Raw genomic sequence first — 20,539 nt, forward strand, 5'->3', positions numbered from 1 at the left:
TTCATCTGACCAGAAGCGGTGGTGATGTAATGGTTAAGACGCCCGCCTGTGGATCGAAAGGTCTCAGGTTCGTATCCTACTCGTGCCATATGAGTTTGTATACCAATCTGACTCATATAGTAGTTTTCATCGACCACCACTTGCTTCCGGTGAAGGAAAACATCGTGAGGAAACTTGCACACTGGTTACAGTTTAGTTCTCTAGTGTGTATGCGACTACCTGCCACTAGATGGAGTCGTAAAAAGCCATGTCAGATGCCTTTAGGCGACTTGAATAAAATCTGATACCAGTGTTAGCAATAACACTGGTGTCACTTGATCTGATGATCTGACCAGCAGCTGGTGGTTTACCAACTAGTCTGACCTTTGTCTCTGCCACAACTCCGTCACTGCTTTGGTCAATCGATGGTCTTCTCTTGTAGGCAAGTGTCTCGCCCATTCCTACTTTAATTGCGTGATTTGTATATTCGTAGTTATCGTAAAATCATATGGTGCATCGTTGCCAAACCACAATTCACCTCTGTATGATACCATCACTACCATCTTCCACCATTCATTCAACATCTTACGTACGATGGTAAGTAAAATTAAGAATTTCTTTAAAAAACCCCTATATATTACACATTCAAAAATGGAAATTAGATTTTTTTTTAATCACTTCTCTTTGTTTTTTTGATCAGTTTGCGTAAAAATTAGGAAAGACTTTTTGTAATTCTACCAAGCTGGCGAACAGGCATGCGGCCCACCGGCCCACAGGATGGTAAATAGTCACCACAGTCTATCAACGCCTGCAACATCAGGGTTATCACACGCGCGTCGCCTACTTTGTGTCCTAGAATATTTTGCCACAGTACCCTGTAATCACACTGTCTCTCTCGCCCATCAAACCGGAACACAATAATGCAAGCACTGCTGTTTGGCGGCTGAAATAGATGGGAGTGGGATACTGCAGACAACCTTTATACTCGTACTGAGGTCTACCTACCTCTGGTAAAACTGTATCATATTATTGCATTATCATGTATTCAGGTGTAGGTAATATGACCTATATAGTCTGTATGAGCCTAGTTGCTAGTTGTGTAATGACATATTAAACTTATTATACCTATCATATCACAAACCTGTGTGTGCAGTGATTGTGTCTACTCTACAATTTTCAAGGTTACCATGTGAAATCGAAAAACATCCAAGTTTTTATTCCGTTATAAGTTTTTACGAAGAAAAATAGGTTAGGCATAATGTTTTTCGTTAGCTCTCTATAAAAAACTAAGTGTTCTCAGTTGTTCACAAAAAAATACATTTCGTTTTTTTTTTACTTTTTTTTTCTCATTTTATTCCATTTTCGAAAACCACGAAAACTTCAACAGACTGTGCTGTCAATAATGGGAGTGGTTCCTTGAGATTTTTTTATTCGTCTGCTTTACCCTAATACGCTACTGGCCAGTGTATTTATTACAGTGATTACCAGTGATAAGATTCGTGTGTATCACTGCAGAGCCGCGCCTCCAAATGCATTGCGAACAGTTTGGTCCAATCTTTGCGCGGGAAAACACGTTCCCCGCGCCATTGTAGTCGGTTTGAATTTTTAATCTTGCATTCTCTTTTCAAATTTTAATGACGTTTTTGTGTCGTCTGTGCAGTGTTGTGGCTATATTTCTTTTTAATTTGGATTTAAAATGTTTGATGGTAATATTTTGTATTTCAATTTTAATATATCAACTAATTGACTTTGATAATCATGAAGAGGAAAATCTTAAAATATTTATTTATTATATACATTAATACATATACCTAAATTATTTCACAAGTATTTTCATATAAAAAAATAATGGGAAAATTCGAATTATCATAGTTGCATTTAATCTTCAAAATAATTATGAAAAAAAAAAACATTAGGGAGATTAGACCACCAAAATCCGGCTCAAGCCTACATTTTTGATCCACATTCCTTGGCATACATATTGGAATCCGTTGACGAAATTTACAAAATAAATATAATGTTTTCACGTTTTTTTTTAAATATTAGTGTATATATGAATTTCACACATGCTTTCACATATGTATCTAAACTAAATTTAAATAATGAGATGTAAAAATGTAGACTCGAGAAGGAATTTGTTTTTTTTTTTCATTTTCAAATTTTCAGATATTGAAATTTATTTTTTGTTTTGTTTCTAAAAGGATGGTAAATATCTACTTGATTTTAGTCTACTTATGAAATCTCCAGTCTTCCAATTGATTTCTCAATAGTGTTTTATGAAACAAAGTCTGTGTGTCAGTCTATCCTTATGTACGCTTAGATCTTTGAAACTACCCAACGTATTTTGATTCTGCTTTTTTTAAAAGATGGTGTGATTCCTGGGGAACGTTTAGGTGTTTAATTGATTATGGTCTTAAGAGCCGCTAGATAATGATAAATCCATTCAGAATCTATACCTAAATATTATTTGTCACAAATCTAGGTACTTGAATAAGTTGAATATAGCACTGATGCAATAGATAGGTGTGGCAGACTGATACTTAATCTTTTACTTGTAAATAACTATATACTAGGTAAAATAAAATATTCAATATGTATATAATATTTTATTTGCAAAAGGCCAAAGTTCCATTTATGTGTCAACGGAAAAATAAAAGTTTACAATAATGGTTTGAATAAAAATTTCTCTTTGTTTAAAACAATAAATTGTACATGTTAAACATTATGATTATAAATAAATAGTATTATGGTTATAACCCTTATTTAGTTTATTTCCCGCCTTAAAAGATTATTTTTTACAAAGCAATGATTGTAGTTTCCCTACAACTATAAAGATTAGCTAAATTATAATCGTCTTCTATTTGACTTTCCTAGTAATTACAGATAAGTGCTATAGCGTTTAACGTTATCATATGATTTTATTATTATTTTTATGATCATCCTTGGTTGTTATATTTTAATTGTCTTTGCCGCTTAGTTATGAATTTTCAGCCTTCACGGAATCAGAGGGGTTTTATAACTTCGACTTGTCTCGGTGTCTTCGGTATAATACATCAATTTATGTTTTTTTTTAGAAAGTTGACTTAGTTGCTAAGTTTTTGGTTATATTTAAAGATTATACCAACTTCTAGCCTTGCAAATCAAAATTTCTATGAATGGATGAGTGGAACAAAATTTGGAAACCAATTCATCGTGGATTTGAGTGGAACAAAAAGTGCAACCAAACCATTAAAACTGGGCCAACTATATATATAAAACCCCATAACATTGTTATGTTAACAAAAACTGGTACCTAGGTACCACAAGTTATGCTATACTAGATAATTAATTTCATTTAAAAGTATTATAGATTTCTATTGGACACAGTTGTCAAAACGGTGGCCATCTAATTGTCATAAATTGTGTGTAATGGAAACTCTATATAGGTACCTAATTAAATGTTTTATCTAGTGTAGAATAGTGTGTAATCTCCTGTGGTATTTTTAAATTTTCGCTGTAGATTAAAAGGAATCGATAAAAATATGTGATAATAAATAAGTGGAATATAGTATACTATCGAGATAAGTTTTCTCAGCGAATTGCGATCGTTTCAACCGCACAATACCACATAACATATCGAGTTCAAGGCGTAGGGTACTTCCCGAGTAATTGGACGTTTTGCGGGTTTCCTCAATAAAATCACTTGAGGAAAATTTTGCTTGGAATAGTTACCTCTTTTTATATTAACGAGTCATGTTTTCTTGATTACATCGATTTTACAATTGTGCGCGATTTGAAAATATATAAATTGAGTCAGCTGAACGAGTAGTAGAAGGAATGGTAGAAAATAATAAAGGACGAAAAGAGTTCAAATTATTATATATTTTTATTTCAAAAAGTTCGAAATATAAACTACAAATGAGATTCCGTCAATTAAGTTTCTTTTGTGTTCTAAAATTTTAATTGAATTTTATTAAGGAGTGCAGAAATTACACAATGAAAAAAAAAACTAAAGTTTTAAAAAAAGTCTTGATGTCATATAACTTTTATCTCTGTACTAAACTAATTCAAAAGGATATTATAAACTCATATAGACGCTTTATGATAAAGCAATTTATCAAAATCAGTCATTATCACTGTAGCCTTGGAACTCTTTAGGATACGGATGCGGATTAGATATAGAATTATCTATCAATAAGTATTTACTACTGATTAATTAGTCTACCGAGTAGACGACCTCCGTGGCAGCGTAGTGGTCACTACCCCGGTCTTCTATCTGGAGGTCCTGGGTTCGCCGCCCGGCCAAATATTTCAAACTAGCTTTTGCCCGCGGTTTCGCCCGCGTGAGTTATTCTGCGAAAACTGAACACAAATTTTCACCCCCCATTATAGTCAATTAGGGGACGATTTTTGAAAAAAATACCTTATGTTTGAACGGGAGCCTTTAACTATATACATACTATATATTTCATCAAAATCGGTCTAGCGGTTTAGCCGTGAAAGCGGAACAGGCTTAGTTATAATATTAATATGGATTAGTATTGATGAAAAAATATTTATTCAACTCAATAAGATATACATCACTTATTGACGTCAAAAATTTGCTTAAAACTAAGTCTACTGTCGACTTCCAAAGCGCAGGTGAAGAAGCGGCGCAACAACCTTCGCCACAGCCATTTGTACTTGTGATCACAAATATTTGTCTGCGGTTCTGGGTGTTTTGTGCCCGTTATGTACAACAAGTAGTGTGGGCCGTTGAGTGTTGTCCATTAAATTATTTTATTAGGCTTTCATTCTTGAAAAAGTACTACTCTCGTAGGAAATTCAGGCGAAGCCGCGGTATAAGCTAGTTTAAAATAATGGAACATATGTGTATATGCTATATTTGGCCGTAAGACCGCGATAATAAAATAAATATTTTTAAAGTCTTCCTAATCAATCCCATTTGTCGTCCTATTAATAATTCTATTTCAGACAACCTCAAGTCTAGTACCTTTATGTAGCAGTAATAGGGGCGAAATTACAATGAATTTGTTTATGTTGATATGCTATTGCCTGTACCATAATACCGCCCTCCCCATCATGTGTCACTGCCCCTCATTACTACAACAAAAACAAAGTCTAATTTATATCCGAAAAACATTTGCGATTATATCTCGGAATACAGACTTATCGCATAAGGTCAAAGTGACAACGGTCTGACCCGCTCAAGCGGCCGGGCGAAGGGCGACGGAAACCGCCATTGTTTTTGGACATTATGTACAGTAAACAGCACATCGTTCTACACAAATTCGTTGCAAATTTCCCTATTATACTATTTTATAAAGGTCGATGAGGTGTAACTTGATGCGCGTTTAGCTGTATACGTATTTGCATTACATTTGTTTATTGTGTTGAATCTAGAACTGAAAGTTTTTTTTTATTTTACCGATACATGTAAAATAGATTGCCAGTGTGTTTTTTGGAATAAAAAAATATTTTTTTCTTTTTTGCGACGTGGAAACTCGTCAATCTGCATTATAATAATATACTTATGACTAGATCTTCTAAATTCTGTGGACTAGATGTATTAAAAATTACTCTGGCAAATTGTATTTAGACACGTTCCTACCTAACATCTTAAAATGGGACAATAAGATTAATTTTATACATTTTCACGTTTTGTGCTAAATGTAGTTTTGGCCTAGAAAGGACTATTCCATTCCATATCCTGTGAATGTTGTACGAGGCGAATAAGAGACACATAGCCTAAGCAGCTACTAGAACAATAGCACTCCCGAAGAGTGTTGACGTCCGCTTAGAAAGGATTTTTGGAAATTCCAATCTTAAGGGGGTGAAATAGGGGTTGCAAGTTTAAATTTGAGATTTTACATTGATTATTTTTTTGGAAGGCAATCTAATGTAGCTGAAGCCGCAGCCAAAAGCCAATATTTTGAATGGCTTTTAATAAAGTTAAATAAGTTCATACATCATACGCTTTTGTTGCAGACGGCGATATGCCAGTAAGGGACGGCACGAAGAAACCGCTGATCGGTGTTATAGATGATGGAACGAAAACTGTCCGATTTGTGGTAAGTAGTAAACTATTCATTTTTAAGACAGAATATTCATTATGCGTATCCTAGGTCGAGATGTCAGTAGGTAATCGTAAATGGTCGTGCCAGATCCCTTTAGGCGACTTGAATAAAATCTGACACCGGTGTTAATTGATAAAAATGATGTGGTGTAGTGTGCAGGTTGGTCTGTTCATTTAAATACTTGTGTTTATGTCATCAACTTTTTTATGGTGTGAAATTAATTAATTGTTAAATTAATAATTATTCGCGATCGTCACCATGTGTTTATTTTGTAAAATTTGGTATTCTGCACCAAGATAATGTTGAAAATGTATATTTATATATGTATATACATATACTTACTGACCATTGTTCATCTCCGTTGTTTTCAAAACACAATAATGCGTAATGTCATTATTATTAAGCATTTCACAAAGAAAGAAGATTTAAGATTTCGAAAAAAATACTTAATACTAATATTATAAATGCGAATGTTTGTCTGTCTGTCCCGGATAAACTGATGGACCGATTCGCACGGTAGTCAACATCCCCAGTTGTCAGACCATTGGCGCATATCATCCTTGTCGACATCGAGCCAGTAATTTCTTTTCCTAATTTTTTGCCCCTCCTGCCTTCTGTCCCTTTTCTCGCCAGGCGGAAGCGACATAACCAATCATCTGTTATCTATACGTAATTTGCTGGTTTACGCAAGACGTGGCCGTACCAGCGAAAGCGGCATTCCTGGAGTTTGTCTCCACTATCCAGGACAGGGAGAGTGTCACGTTAACATTAACATGCTGTTGACAACGGCTAAATAGGCTTGTTCTAAACCATTTCGTGGATAATGTATTACCTACCCTATTTAAGAAAATAAAATGATTTGATTTGAAAACGCAAGTTCTTCGTGCAATCATGACGCGTCAACCCACACATCCAATTTTGACATTTACGTCATGTAAATGTCAAAGTTGCGCATCTCTTTCTTGTCACAGACCATTTAGCCTTAAACACCGCGCATCATCTGCAAATCCATTCGCCAAGCGTATGTCGTGACACTACATAAGATCGGGCCCCGCCCCTTTTCTTTAGTTATACCGCCGGCGAGCATCGAAGCGAAGCCTGTGCCAGTTTGCTCGTAAATAGAAACAATATCAAAACAATGATGCCGTATTGTGCTGTGAAATGGTGTGGAAAGTGTAGCTCAACGTCCAGTCTAACAAAAGATGGAATCACTTTTCACCGATAAGTCATTATTTATTTTATTATAATTTAATTTTAACCATTAAGGATAAATGGTCTGTGTTTCTTGTGTTGCTCAAGCAAACAAAATGACATATTTATCTTTTATGACACAGTTCATTAAGTAGGTACCTCTTGTGGAAATAGAAAGTAAATATTGAAATATATTCAAACCAGTGAAAGTAACATTTTTGGCAAGTGAGACGAAGGAATATTGCGGTAGTATATAGTTTGGCATTCATCTACGTGTATGGTTTTGCCGCAAGCTAATTTCGTTTACATGACAAACACCCATTAAAATACTTGACTTGATTTATGTATCCATACTACCAATACGTATGTATAGTAGTTTTCTTTACATTTATGTTAAACTGTCAACCAGTGTTCTATTGGCGAGACCATGTCCACATTCTATTCGTCATAAACGTTAGTGTAAATTAGTGTCATAACTTTATAGATCTGTAATTTATGCTTATTTTGTCACGAGCTTGTCCTACACTCGTGACGTAACAGATTATATAATCAAATCCCGGGATGCAATGCAGCTAGTAACAACATAAATGTGTTCATTCATCTCGCCATGAATCTTTTAAGTAAATGATTGCGTTGGCCTTCGCCCAATATGTTATTGGCAACGTGGCCCTTCGTTCGCCTGAATGTCTTCTTAGTAGACACGGAATGAAAACATTATATTGGTACTTGTGGCGTACGGTTCCGCCCTAAAATAGGACCAATAACCGAAGTTTATTTAAATAATACTAAACATAGTTGTAAGAACATTGTACGTACAGAATCCATATATACGAAAAAATGTTTATTTATTTATCCTACTAATATTATTAATGCGAAAGGATGTATGTGTGTCTGTGGATTTAGTAATCAACTCGTCAAGTACCTGTATGGTTGTAATTGGTCAAGCGTGTTTTAACCGCCAACTTGGGTTCTGATTTGTCAAGCCATACAAAAGTAATAATTGGTCAAGTGTCAATTTTGTATCGATTTGTCAAACCGATAGATTGATTTGACGACCTTGGTGCCGGGTTCGATCCTCGATCGTGATGGTCATGATGGAAAATAATCTTTTTCTGATTGGCCCGGGTCTTGGATGTTTATCTATATATGTATTTGTTATAAAATATAGTATCGTTGAGTTAGTATTCCATAACACAAGTCTCGAACTTACTTTGGGGCTAGCTCAATCTGTGTGATTTGTCCTAATATATTTATTTTTGTGTTATATGATTCCTGAGGAAGGTTTAGCCGTATAATTTATTATGGTTTTACCCGAGCGAAGCTGGAACAGACCCGACTAGTTTCTAACACACAATAATCTTAAATATAAACTTTCATGTAAGCGCGAACCGAAATATATGTGTCGAAGTATAAAGTTTTCTCTGTCTTTCTTGTGATACTATCTCTTTCTCTTCCACAGATATACGAAGCAGAGAACTCCGCCGAGCTAGCGACCCACCACCTGGATAAACAGGAGGTGTTCCCGCAAGAGGGGTGGTGCGAACAAGACCCGTTGGAAATCATACACAATATCAGGGTGTGCGCGGAGACGGCTATTGCCAAGTTACCCGAGTTAGGCATGTGAAACAAACATTGTCGCTACATCACTTCACTACACGTATGAATACAAAATTGAAAATTTTAGAAACCCCCTCCGAAGTTGCTGCCATCATTTCATCTTTAGAAAAGAGCTGACGGTATCCAGACGGCTGAACGCACATTTTCCAAATACAGCTAAGGAGGCGTAATATCGCAGACCCAGCAATCTATCTGACGACAATAAAAGTTTATGGCCAAAAGATTTTTTTTGTAAAAACTTTTATTTCTCTTTCAGGTTATTCCAGAGAAGACATTGTAGCTTTAGGCATCACAAACCAGAGGGAGACAACGATAGCATGGGACAGACTCACAGGGGAACCGCTGCACCCAGCGATAGGTATCTTAATTAGTTATTTTTTTATTATTAACTAGCCCCTCGTGTAAAAGCATGTTACTAAAAGATAGCCTATGTTACTCCGAAGTTTTGTATGTTTCAGTGCCAAATTTCATTAAAATCTTCCCAGTAGTTTTTGAGTTTATCTATTACAAACGAGAAAACAAAAACAATTTTATAATTTTAATAGTAATCTTTATAGCATGTATTTGTGTGTGTTTGACCTCAAGCTAGCCTGATTGGAAGTAAATTGAGATATGTATTTATGATTTTGATAAAGAACAACTGCTTTTGTACTGCTTTTAATGCAAATAATTGATTGTTCATTCTTTGGTTCATTTTTATTCATCTATTAATTCAAGGACGAGGTGTTTACACGCGAACATTTACATTTACTATTTACATTTTTAAAATCGGTTTATTGATTTTTTAAATGTATTTATTAAAATAAAGTTAAATATGAAGCTTAGACCTGGTTCACGATTGAAGATGATTTTATGGTAGCCTATACCCCTGTACTTCAATTTTTTACTTAAAAAATATTCCTTTAAAGTTACATTTTATGATAACTTTTATGTTGAATAAATGGAATTCTATAAACTATAGAATTACGGAATGAAGTGCGGATAAGAAATGCCGAAAATACTTATTCATTTAAAAATGATACCCTGTTATTTTAAAAAAAGTTAAATTTTAAGCTAAAGTCACAAGTTTACACAAGTTTAGACAGAATATGCTTAAAGTATGTTTTATCATTTTATGAATAAAGGGGTCCCTAAGTCCCTAACATATTATGAGTTCCATAATATCTTTATCACCAAGTTAAAAAGTATTACTTTGTCGTCTAAAACGATTTAGTTTTTTACAATACCTAAATCGGTGCACGATTTTCACACTTCATACATACATTATGCTAATTACTTAAACATGCATCTTCACTACTCGACAGTATATAAAAAACCCACGTAATCCTGCAAGGTCATCGAAGATCACCGTGAAAGAAAATACCCACTCGAATGTATTGAGAACAAACTACAATGTTAGTTTGGTAAACAAACAATGCGGTAGTTATAAAATGTGACAATAAACGTATTGAATTCCTAATAAAGGAAGATTATTGGAGAGAACCTCTAAACTGCACATTGTCCTAACATTATATCTGCGAAAATAAGTTTTTTTATTTGGTATCACACATAGTTCTAACATATATGCGTACATAGTTTGAAGTACTAGCAAGTCTTAAGACATAGGATACTTGTCATCTCGGAAAAATAACTGTTCTCGTGGGAAATGCATGCGTTCGAAGCCGCGGGTCAAAGCTAGCCATACTACATACATGCAAGAACCCAGAATACATGACGCACCTTTTTTCCCGCATTTGTGTAATTACCCACTGGTTTCCAGCATGGAACGACATCAGAACAGACAGCACGGTCGACGCAATCTTGGCGAAGATCCCGGACAGGAACAAGAATTATCTGAAGAACATCAGCGGTCTGCCGATCAGCCCATACTTCAGCGCACTGAAGATGCGATGGTTGAAGGATAACGTCAAAGCTGTGAAGAAGGCGTCCAGAGAAAAGCGTTTGCTGTTTGGCACGGTCGACACCTGGATCGTTTGGGTATGATTCCTAGGCTTATCTACAAATAAACTTAATTGGGGCAAAAATACATTTTATGTATGTAATGCGATAACTTTCGAACCGTTGGTCTGATTTCGATGAAATTTAAAAGGTATTTTTAAGTTCGTGGGGCATCAAAATCGCCTTCTACCCTCGCAATACACACTGACACTGTCATTATTCCGATATGGTCTAAAATCAGGCGTTTCCAAACAGATTTTGAACCGTCCTTGGTTAATTATGATGATGTACCCTTACATCAGGGGTTTGATAGATAGATAGATATATGCATTAATTTGTACCAAAAAGACACGCATTCAAAATAAGAAGTAAAAAAACTACATCTAAAAAGACAAATTTATCCCGTGCGGATTGTGACCGTGTGTCACAGTGATACAAATAGTGGATTTTGCTCAAGGAGCAAACACTGACCTTCAGAGGGAACGCGGTTAGGCACGCAGCGAAAAAAGGAAAGAAAGCCAAACATTTTATATTGGTAGGTCGTATATATAAATAAATATAGGTAGATAGATGTTTTGTGATACAGAGTATATGTGTCTATATAAAGTAGCGTATTGTGTTTTTCAGACCCTAACCGGCGGGCCACTGGGCGGTCTACACATAACAGACGTGACGAATGCTTCTAGAACACTCCTTATGAATTTGGAGACCCTCAATTGGGACCCTATGTTGTTAAGGTAAACGTATAGTGCCGTATCTACTTGTTTCTTGGTTGCTCGGGGCTGTGACGTCGCGAAGCCAGCGGAAGAAACATATGTATTACCACGTCTTCATCACTTACGGGCCAGACAGAGCTAAGAGTTGCTAAACTCGACGGCTATATATAGCTGTATGGTTTATTGGCGGAGTTGAGATTAAATTGTAACAGTTCGACCGCGTGATGGGTCATGGCCTATAGTCCTTATTTATCGATTTTGACGACTGTCAATTGACGACCTCGGTGGCGCAGGTGGTAAAGTACTTGCCACTGAACCGAGTGGTCCCGGGTTCGAGCCTTGGTCGGGTCATGATGGAAATTGATCTTTTTCTGGTTGGCCCGGGTCTTGGTTGTTTATCTATATATGTACTTGTTAAAATATAGTATCGTTGAGTTAGTATCCCATAACACAAGTCTCGAACTTACTTTGGGTATAGCTTAATCTGTGTGATTTGTCCTAATATATTTATTTATTTATTTATCCATACGTGATGAATGATGAGTGGTCATAGAGCCAAATAATCGGATGTGAAAAGATTATTTTACCAGGCTTTCGGCGCCACGTCCGTGAATTTAATCATAAGCGAATATGTGTGTGTGTGTGTGTGTGTGAGAGAGAGAGATAATGATGAATAATTTTCGATATGAAATTGATTTCAGGTTATTCGGGATTCATCGCGACTGTTTGCCGACCATCAAGAGCAGTTCAGAAGTGTATGGCACCGTCAAAGATGGGTCGGTTTTGAATGGAATAACCATATCTGGGGTATGTATGTACGAAAAGCTTTATTATATATATATAATATATGATACGATAAACTTGAATATATCATTGAATAATATATATAAGCAGAATATACAAAACATTAATATAAACTACATAAATATAAATATATGTTATTTATTAGACAAATTGGCTAAGAACACTCGGGATAAAATTATCTATGACACAAAAAAAATAGAACGAAAATCGGTTCATCCGTTTGGGAGCTACGATGCCACAGACAGGTACACAGATACTTAGATGTTAAATGTTAGATGTTAAACATATAACACCCCTCTTTTTGCGTCGGGGGTTAAAAACTATAATAAATCTTGTCAAACAATCTCAAAGCAATGAAAATTATATCCATTTATTATAGTGTCCTTCTTCATCGAGTCGATAATTCTAATTGCAACTGGCAAAATAAATATGTGTTTAGCTTATTTTTTTTCGCAATAAAATTCAATTGCATTTATAACGTTCGACTCGACGAAGAAGAAGGAGGAGACTATAATATAATGTTAATTGATTTCATTAAGTCTATATTCGAATTGCATAAGCGATCGTCTTGAGCTGTATCGTTTAGATTCGATAGTAAGCCCCCCAGAATGAGTATTTTCGTGTTGATATTATGAGTACAAATTAGTATAGCGTTTAGAAAACTTTCAGTATGATAGTCTCACGTGGTATAATTAGATAACATACAGATCAGATGAACTTCGACCTTAGACACACGTAATTAGTTCCAGTTTTGAATAAAAAATTAAAATATCAAATCATACGACTCAATTTCAACTTAATTAATTGGTTGAGTGAGAGGTCAAATATATATATATATATATATATATATATATATATATATATATATATATATATATATATATATATATATATATATATATATATATATATATATATATATATATATATATATATATATATATATATATATATAACAGCTATTTGTGTGTGTGTTCAGTCGCCTAAAGGCATTGACATGACTGTACAACCACCGCCATCTGGCGACAGTAGTTGCATAGACACTAACTTCGTTTTTTCGAGCGTGTTAATTACTAACACAGGTGTCAGATTTCATTCGAGTAAAGCCATCTGACATTTTACCTACCGCGACTATTGGCTAGTAACATACTAGTGAACTTAAACGGTTAACTAGTGTACAAGTTTCATCACTGGAAGCAAGTGGTGGTCGATGAATACTACTATACGTGACTCAGATTGTGTATACAAACTAATATGGCTTTGGATTCGAACCCGGGAACTTTCAATCTTAAGCAGGCACCTTAACCGCTCGGCCACCACCGCTTAATAGGATATCTAATCAACTTATCAGTTACCACCCGGTGTACATCGTAATTTTTCGCCATTTTAAAAATAAAATTTGGTGATATTAACCTTTTTGATAACCCTATTTGATTGGAGTTTATTACTTAGCAACGTAATGTAAAATATATTATGTTACACATATATATATTACAATATATTCTTCCATACTAATATTATACACACGTAAGTCTGTCTGTTCCGCTTTCACGGCTAAACCGCTGGACCGACTTTGATGAAATTTGGTATGCATGTAGTTAAAGATACCCGTACAAACATAGGCTACTTAAAAAAAAACCAACCCCCAAATTACTACCATGGGAGGTGAAACTTTGTATGAAAATCATGTCTGTTCCGCTTTCGTAGAGAAATTCACGCGAGCGAAGCCGTCGACAAAAGCTACTTCTACATATTTTTGCAACCTAGCCTGCATAGTCAATATATTTATACTGACAGGCGTTTACAGACACTTTTACACGTCAAAATTTTTATTATTGTATATTGGACAACTGTATTATACATGACGAAATAAGTACTTTAAAAGTTAAAAAAAAAAATGTTGTTCTTTGTAAAAAAACCTTTAAACAACTTATTTCAATATTTTGATTTTTTTTTTAAAGAACATATTGATTTTTTTTTTGAAACGAGAAACAACATTGAATTATTATGGGCTAAAAAGATTTCTGCCATTTGTAAAACTACCTTAAATTGCATACCAAATTTCATCGAAATTAGTACAGCGTTTTACCTCAGATAGACAGACTTTTGCATTTTATAATGTTTTTATGGATATAGACCGGACGATATGAAAATATATCACGTACTGTATCAACGTCGTTATTATATATTATCAAGTCCATAGACAGACAGATTTTGATAATGAGGCAATTAATTTTATAAAAAGTTATGATATAGATCGCGACTGACATAACCCTATTACATAAACATTAATGTAAATTTCTTTAGATGGAAGGCATGTGAAGGAACACATAAAGTTTTGTTTTTGACATTAGAAAAAAGTAGCTGATATGACTGGTTGGAGCCAATTGTAGCCAATTGTATTTGGTTTGGTTGCACTAAACTGTTTTCATTTACACATTCGCGAATGTTCTTGGTCGTGATCACAGACAGTATATAAAATATTGATAGTATATTTTTGAAGTGAAAACTTCTTTAGCGGCGTTGTGAACTTTTTGTGATGGGTAAAAAATGTCAAACTCGCGTCAGGACACGTGACCCTGATCGAAAATTCGTAAGACGTCAAAAGTGCACAACGTTAATATTCCAGTTTTCACACTTCTGCCGGCGCTCCCCGAGTGCAACACGTTTTTTAAATGCTTTTATTTTATATAATTACAGATCTTAGGGAACCAGCAAGCAGCGTTGGTTGGCCAAAACTGCACGACAGCGGGACAAGCCAAGAACACATACAGAAGCGGGTGTTTTCTTCTCTATAACACGGGAACTCGACGGGTTTGTTGTTTCATTCAACCTTTATAATAATCACAACGTGACTATGCTGCCAGCCTTTTGGGTACGCTTCTCGCGGTGCAACGATCTGCGCGACGTTTATTATTAACTAGCTTCGCTCCCGTGGGAATTATGGGATTAAAATATCCAGTAGATTTCGCGTGAAAGAGTAACAAACATACACACATACTTCCTCAGTAGTTTGGATGACAATGCATTATTATGACAAGCATGACCCGACGGTGCAACAAGCAACGGCTCCAGACGTGGGAACCCCTCAACGGTTTACCGCAAGGACGTGATCTATGTCACGCACTTAATGCAATAAGATCTCGCTGACAAAAATAAACGCTTGTGTAAAAAATGAGAAACTTAATTTTTAAAATATTGTTACAGGTTCACTCCACGCACGGTCTGATCACAACACTCGCTTACAAATTGGGTCCAGAAGCTGAGCCGGTGTATGCATTGGAAGGTGATTTTTGGAATCTGTTACTTCGTTTTCTTTTCTGTCTTCAATTATTCACGATTAGCGTTTGCCCGCAGCTTCGCCCGCATAAATTTCCAACGCGAATTAATTTTCCTGGATGAAAAGCAGCTATTATTTTATTTTATATTTCTTAGTTTATATATATATATATATTGCACTACGTCTGTCCCGTCTTCGTTCGGGTAAAACCATAATAAAAAATTTCAATCTAAAAAATAAAAAAATTCAATGCAAAATTTCATCAAGATCGGCCCAGTAGTTTTGAGTTTATTCATTACAAATAAAAACACAAATCTTTTCTCTTTATAATATTAGTATTGATTGATTTTGTTAAATAGGTATATGTTTAGTAACTAAAGGAATATTTTTGTGAAGTATTTTTTTGAAGTGAAACTTCTTTAGCGGCTTCGTGCACTTTTTGTGATGGGTAAAAGATGTTAAACTCGCGTCAGGACACGTGACCCGATCGAAAATTCGTAAGATGTCAAAAATGCACAACATTAATAATCAAGTTTTCACTTCTGCCGGCACTCCCGGAGTGCTACACGTATTTCTTTATGCTACACTAGATATAGTTTTTTTTTTAATTTTTGTACTTTTTTTATTTGAATTTATATTTTATCTGTAAAACGAAATATTAAATAATATTAAAACTAAATTACACTTATGTACTTAAAAAACTTACAAATTAAATATTTACAAAAATGCCAGTCCAGAGAAGATCGTAATTTCGAATATTTTATCAAATATACCTTTCAAATGAGCTCAAGTTCAATGGCACAGCAATCGGAAATCGAGAAATGGCTCAATCTTGGGACTTGAATTTTCAATGAAAACCAAACAAAAGTCTGTTGAGATTTAAAATAACCGACATTTTTGATCCTGACCGAGTCGCAATCAACATAATCAAATTCTTACAATGCCAGCTCCACACTGTCGCCAAGTTGTTTGCCAAACGTTGGCGGATTCGGTAGACACTGCTGGGTTTTCATTGCGATAAAAAAGCTTGTATACAAACTACGCAATAGTAGACAACTGTGTCGTAAGACATCAAATATAGCACTGGTATTGTCATGTTACGAGCAAAATGTAAGTGGAAAAATCGATTGTTCAAGCCATGTCGCCGGAAACTAATCAAAACAAAACTGAGTATAATCCTCTCTGGTGGAAACTTTAAAAGAAAATACCACTTTATATTCAGAATTATTGTTATATTTTCCTTCTTAGAGTGCACGAAAGAGAGAGAGAGAGGGACTATAACCGCTCTCTCTCTTTTACATAACTTTATTGAATATTTTCTGTCTAAAAATTTGTGTCTGGTGTATTCTAGTATATGAGGAGTTAATCAAGAGTGTTCTTAAAGAGTGTTCTCTAAGTAGGAATGCGGACACTGGGCTCCGAAGCTCAAAGTAACCGGGAAACGCTCAAATATTAAAGAGTGTTTTTCCACTCATCGTCCTTCAAATAACTCCGGGAGGCAGTGTTACCTCGATTTTTCGTTGAATATAAAAGAAATTGCAACAAAGCACCTCTCATACCCAAACAAACATCTTAGAACACTCCTTTCTATTTGCAATTGTGCAAAAATAACAGTACATTCACAAACGCGTTTCATTTAAAGCAAGTACACGTTTGACAAGAGTAATTTTACACGTGCTAGAAAAGCGAATTAAGACTTAAGCTACAGAAGTTCGAATTTAAAATAAAGGTGGCGCCCCCACTGACATTCCAAAAGATTATTGTCAGTCTTTACGTATGAGAACAGCTCCATTAGTACGACAAAGGCCTGCACAAGTTTAATTTCGTTTATAGCGTGTAAAGGAGACTTCGTTTTGGAAGATAATTTCGGCTTGGAGTAGATATAGAAGAGGGGTACAAAAGTCATTTAGTGAAAAAATACTTAGCAAAAAAGGATCGACCAATATATAGTTGACCGAGCGAGCGAAGCGAACGAGCTCTACAAATCTAGTAAATAAAATTATTGATTATGACAAAAATCTTTGATGATTTGCGAAGTGAATTTAATTGATCATTTGTTTAATTTTTTGACGTGACAACGTCTTAAATTAGGTTGCGGCTGGGAGTCACTTATGAAAAAGTGTAACGCCCGGTAACGTTACGATGAGTCACCGAACGAGAGAGAGGCCCGCCGAATGCCTTGCGTCTCTCTCCCACTCAACTATGATCGGTCTGCCGCGCGCGTAAAAAGACGTTGTCACGTAAAATCTTCGCCCGTAAAACCGACTTTACAGGCAACCATTTTTTTTTAACGTGGTTTTTCCCCCACCACCCAGGCTCGATAGCGGTGGCCGGCGGCGCCATGAAGTTCCTGCGCGACAACCTGCGGCTGCTGCAGCACGTGGCGCACGACACGGAGCACATCGCCGCGCAGGTCTTCTCCACCGGGGACGTGTACTTTGTGCCCGCTTTCAGTGGACTCTACGCGCCCTATTGGAGGAAGGACGCTAGGGGGTGAGATTAAAAATATATATATTTTTTTTTTTGGTACAATAATTATTAATATTAAAAGAAAATGACAAAAAATACAGGATTTTCAAGAAAATTATGGCAAATATGTTTTTCTTACACAATAGTGGATTATATACATATATCAAGATCATAAATAGTTTCGAGCGAGGCTTGGATATAGTTACGCCGAGGTTTCGATTTACGATCGAAAACATTAAAAATAACCTAATTATTAATTAAAAAAAGCTAAAGCACATTTTAACTTTAATATATTTTGTCACTATCGCACTTTGCGATATTTGACATTGACAGACATACTTTTTTTTTGGTAAATGACAAAGCAATTAAATAAACAATAATATATATATTGTTCCTTTGTTTCAGTATTATCTGTGGCCTGACGGCATTCACGACGAAGAATCACATCATAAGAGCTGCTTTGGAAGCCGTATGTTTTCAAACTAGGTAAGTTTATATATATTTTGCAATGATCTTCTTTTCGAGTGTGTCATTTCTAACAGTGGTGTCAGGTTTTATTTAAGTCGCCTAAAGGCATCTGACATGACTTTTACGACTATTGAACCGCATGACTTTTGAACCGCATACACACCAGTGAGGTTAAATTGTCCACCAGTGTGCAGGTTTCCTCACGATGTTTTCATTTCCCGGAAGCAAGTGGCGGTCGATGATAACTACTATACACGAGTCTATTGATTACCTTGTATCATATTATCTAATAGCATACCATTTATCTTACCAATATTATAAATGCGAAAGTTTGTGAGGATGTATATACTTTTTAACGCAAAATCTATTTAACGGATTGTTATGGAATTTGGCACACGTATAGAATATAACATGGAATATATTCTATCCAGGTTATCTAAAGAACCCTATGGTATATCATTTTATCCCGAAATTTCCATGGGAGCGAAGCCCCGAGGCGCAGCTAGTACATACATTATGTATTGTAAAATAACTAAATAAATAATATTATATTATACTCCGGAGACCGTAACCGCCTACCACGTACTCGTTAAATAAACAAAAATTTAAGACTGATTGATCAATCGCTTAATTGAATGATTGATTAATTGATTGATCGATGGATTGATTGATTAATCGATTGATGATGAACAGGGACATACTGGAAGCGATGAACAAGGACTGCGGTATGCCGCTGCACAAGCTGCACGTGGACGGCCGCATGACCGCCAACACGCTGCTCATGCAGCTGCAGGCCGACCTCATCGGCATACCTGTCTGTGAGTTTGTTTCTACACTCTTTATAACAAAAACAAAGTAAAAAAATATGACGTAAATATACAGAAAGAAGTGATTTGCAAAAAACACGAGTACATTTAAAAGGATGTTAAAAAAAAATGCGGAGGGGCGGCCACCAACGCGTTTGTACGCTCCTTATAAAACGAACAATACAACACGCACATAAACTGAAATCAGTAAAAAAATTACGTAAAAAAGAAACAGCAACATTTGCTTTGACAAAAACATGAGTACATTAAAACTGATCTTTAAAAAAATGCGAAGTTCACTCAAGGGATATAATTTATGGAAAGTAAAATTAATTAACACAGTATCACATCAGCCTAATCATCAAAACGATAAGGTTATTTTTTGACTTTGTGTGTATGTAGTGTGTCATTGCTGAAGCAGGTGTCAGATTTTATTCAAGTCACCTTAAGGCATTGCACTGACTTTTACGACTACCGCTTCACGGCGTCGCAGCCCCGAACGCAACACGTGAAGACGTTATAAACATTGTTTATATTTTTTCCAGTGAAAGCGGACAGCACGTGGGATATGTCGGCATTAGGTGTAGCTGTGGTCGCGGGCATGGCAGCTAAAGTATGGAACATGGACTCCTGGAGATCTGTTCAGGGTAGAACACACACCTATCTCCCCACCACCACACACGATGGTCAGTATAAAACATACATTTTCAATTATGGCAAAAAATAAAATGGGGCTATTACTGATAATATGTGCATAGTCAAAACGTAAAAAATCGAAATCCAAAATTTATCAAAAAGAATATCTATAATAGTTGGTTATAATACTTACTAGTGTGCCACTACACATACTACGCTTCATAGTAAAGGTAGGTTCAGTGCAGCGGTTCACACAGTCTATTTCCAGTTGGTCACGCTTTCGCGCATCCAAATGATAAATTCTGGCAATTCTTTTTTATTTATGTAATTTTCATCACCACCGACGCAATGTTTGACCGCTAAATGTGTCTGTCTGTCTGTCTGTCTGTGTACGTGGCACCGTAGCTCATCAACAGGTGAACCGATTTGGATGCGGTTTTTTTTGTTTGATAGCTAATTTTGATGCGGTGGTTGTTAGATATGTTCAATCAAAATCGGTTGAGCCGTTCAAAAGTTGTGGCGAAATAAATATTGAAAGTCGGAGGTTTTTTAATTTGTCTAATAAATAAACTGCGGAAG

The 20,539-nt window shown here is 35.6% G+C and overlaps 1 protein-coding gene across 5 annotated transcripts in view; it reads left to right on the forward strand.

Moving 5' to 3' along the window:
• LOC128681057 (glycerol kinase 3-like) overlaps nt 1-20,539 on the forward strand; it is a 29,699-nt gene that overhangs the window by 3,560 nt on the left and 5,600 nt on the right. For 4 of the 5 annotated variants that reach the window (XM_053764608.2, XM_064436838.1, XM_053764606.1 and 1 more), the window contains exons 2-13: nt 5,947-6,029; nt 8,686-8,842; nt 9,100-9,201; nt 10,603-10,820; nt 11,409-11,518; nt 12,199-12,304; nt 15,002-15,115; nt 15,509-15,587; nt 17,897-18,074; nt 18,456-18,536; nt 19,212-19,336; nt 19,870-20,010. In XM_053764608.2, coding sequence (XP_053620583.1) covers nt 5,955-6,029; nt 8,686-8,842; nt 9,100-9,201; nt 10,603-10,820; nt 11,409-11,518; nt 12,199-12,304; nt 15,002-15,115; nt 15,509-15,587; nt 17,897-18,074; nt 18,456-18,536; nt 19,212-19,336; nt 19,870-20,010 — 1,486 coding nt within the window. In that variant the 5' untranslated portion in view covers nt 5,947-5,954. Of the gene's footprint in view, nt 1-1,518; nt 1,686-5,946; nt 6,030-8,685; nt 8,843-9,099; nt 9,202-10,602; nt 10,821-11,408; nt 11,519-12,198; nt 12,305-15,001; nt 15,116-15,508; nt 15,588-17,896; nt 18,075-18,455; nt 18,537-19,211; nt 19,337-19,869; nt 20,011-20,539 lie in introns of those variants that run through there. The other variant, XM_053764607.2, reaches the window with a different exon arrangement.

Source organism: Plodia interpunctella, chromosome 26 (assembly GCF_027563975.2).
Source record: "Plodia interpunctella isolate USDA-ARS_2022_Savannah chromosome 26, ilPloInte3.2, whole genome shotgun sequence".
NCBI lineage: Eukaryota > Metazoa > Arthropoda > Insecta > Lepidoptera > Pyralidae > Plodia > Plodia interpunctella.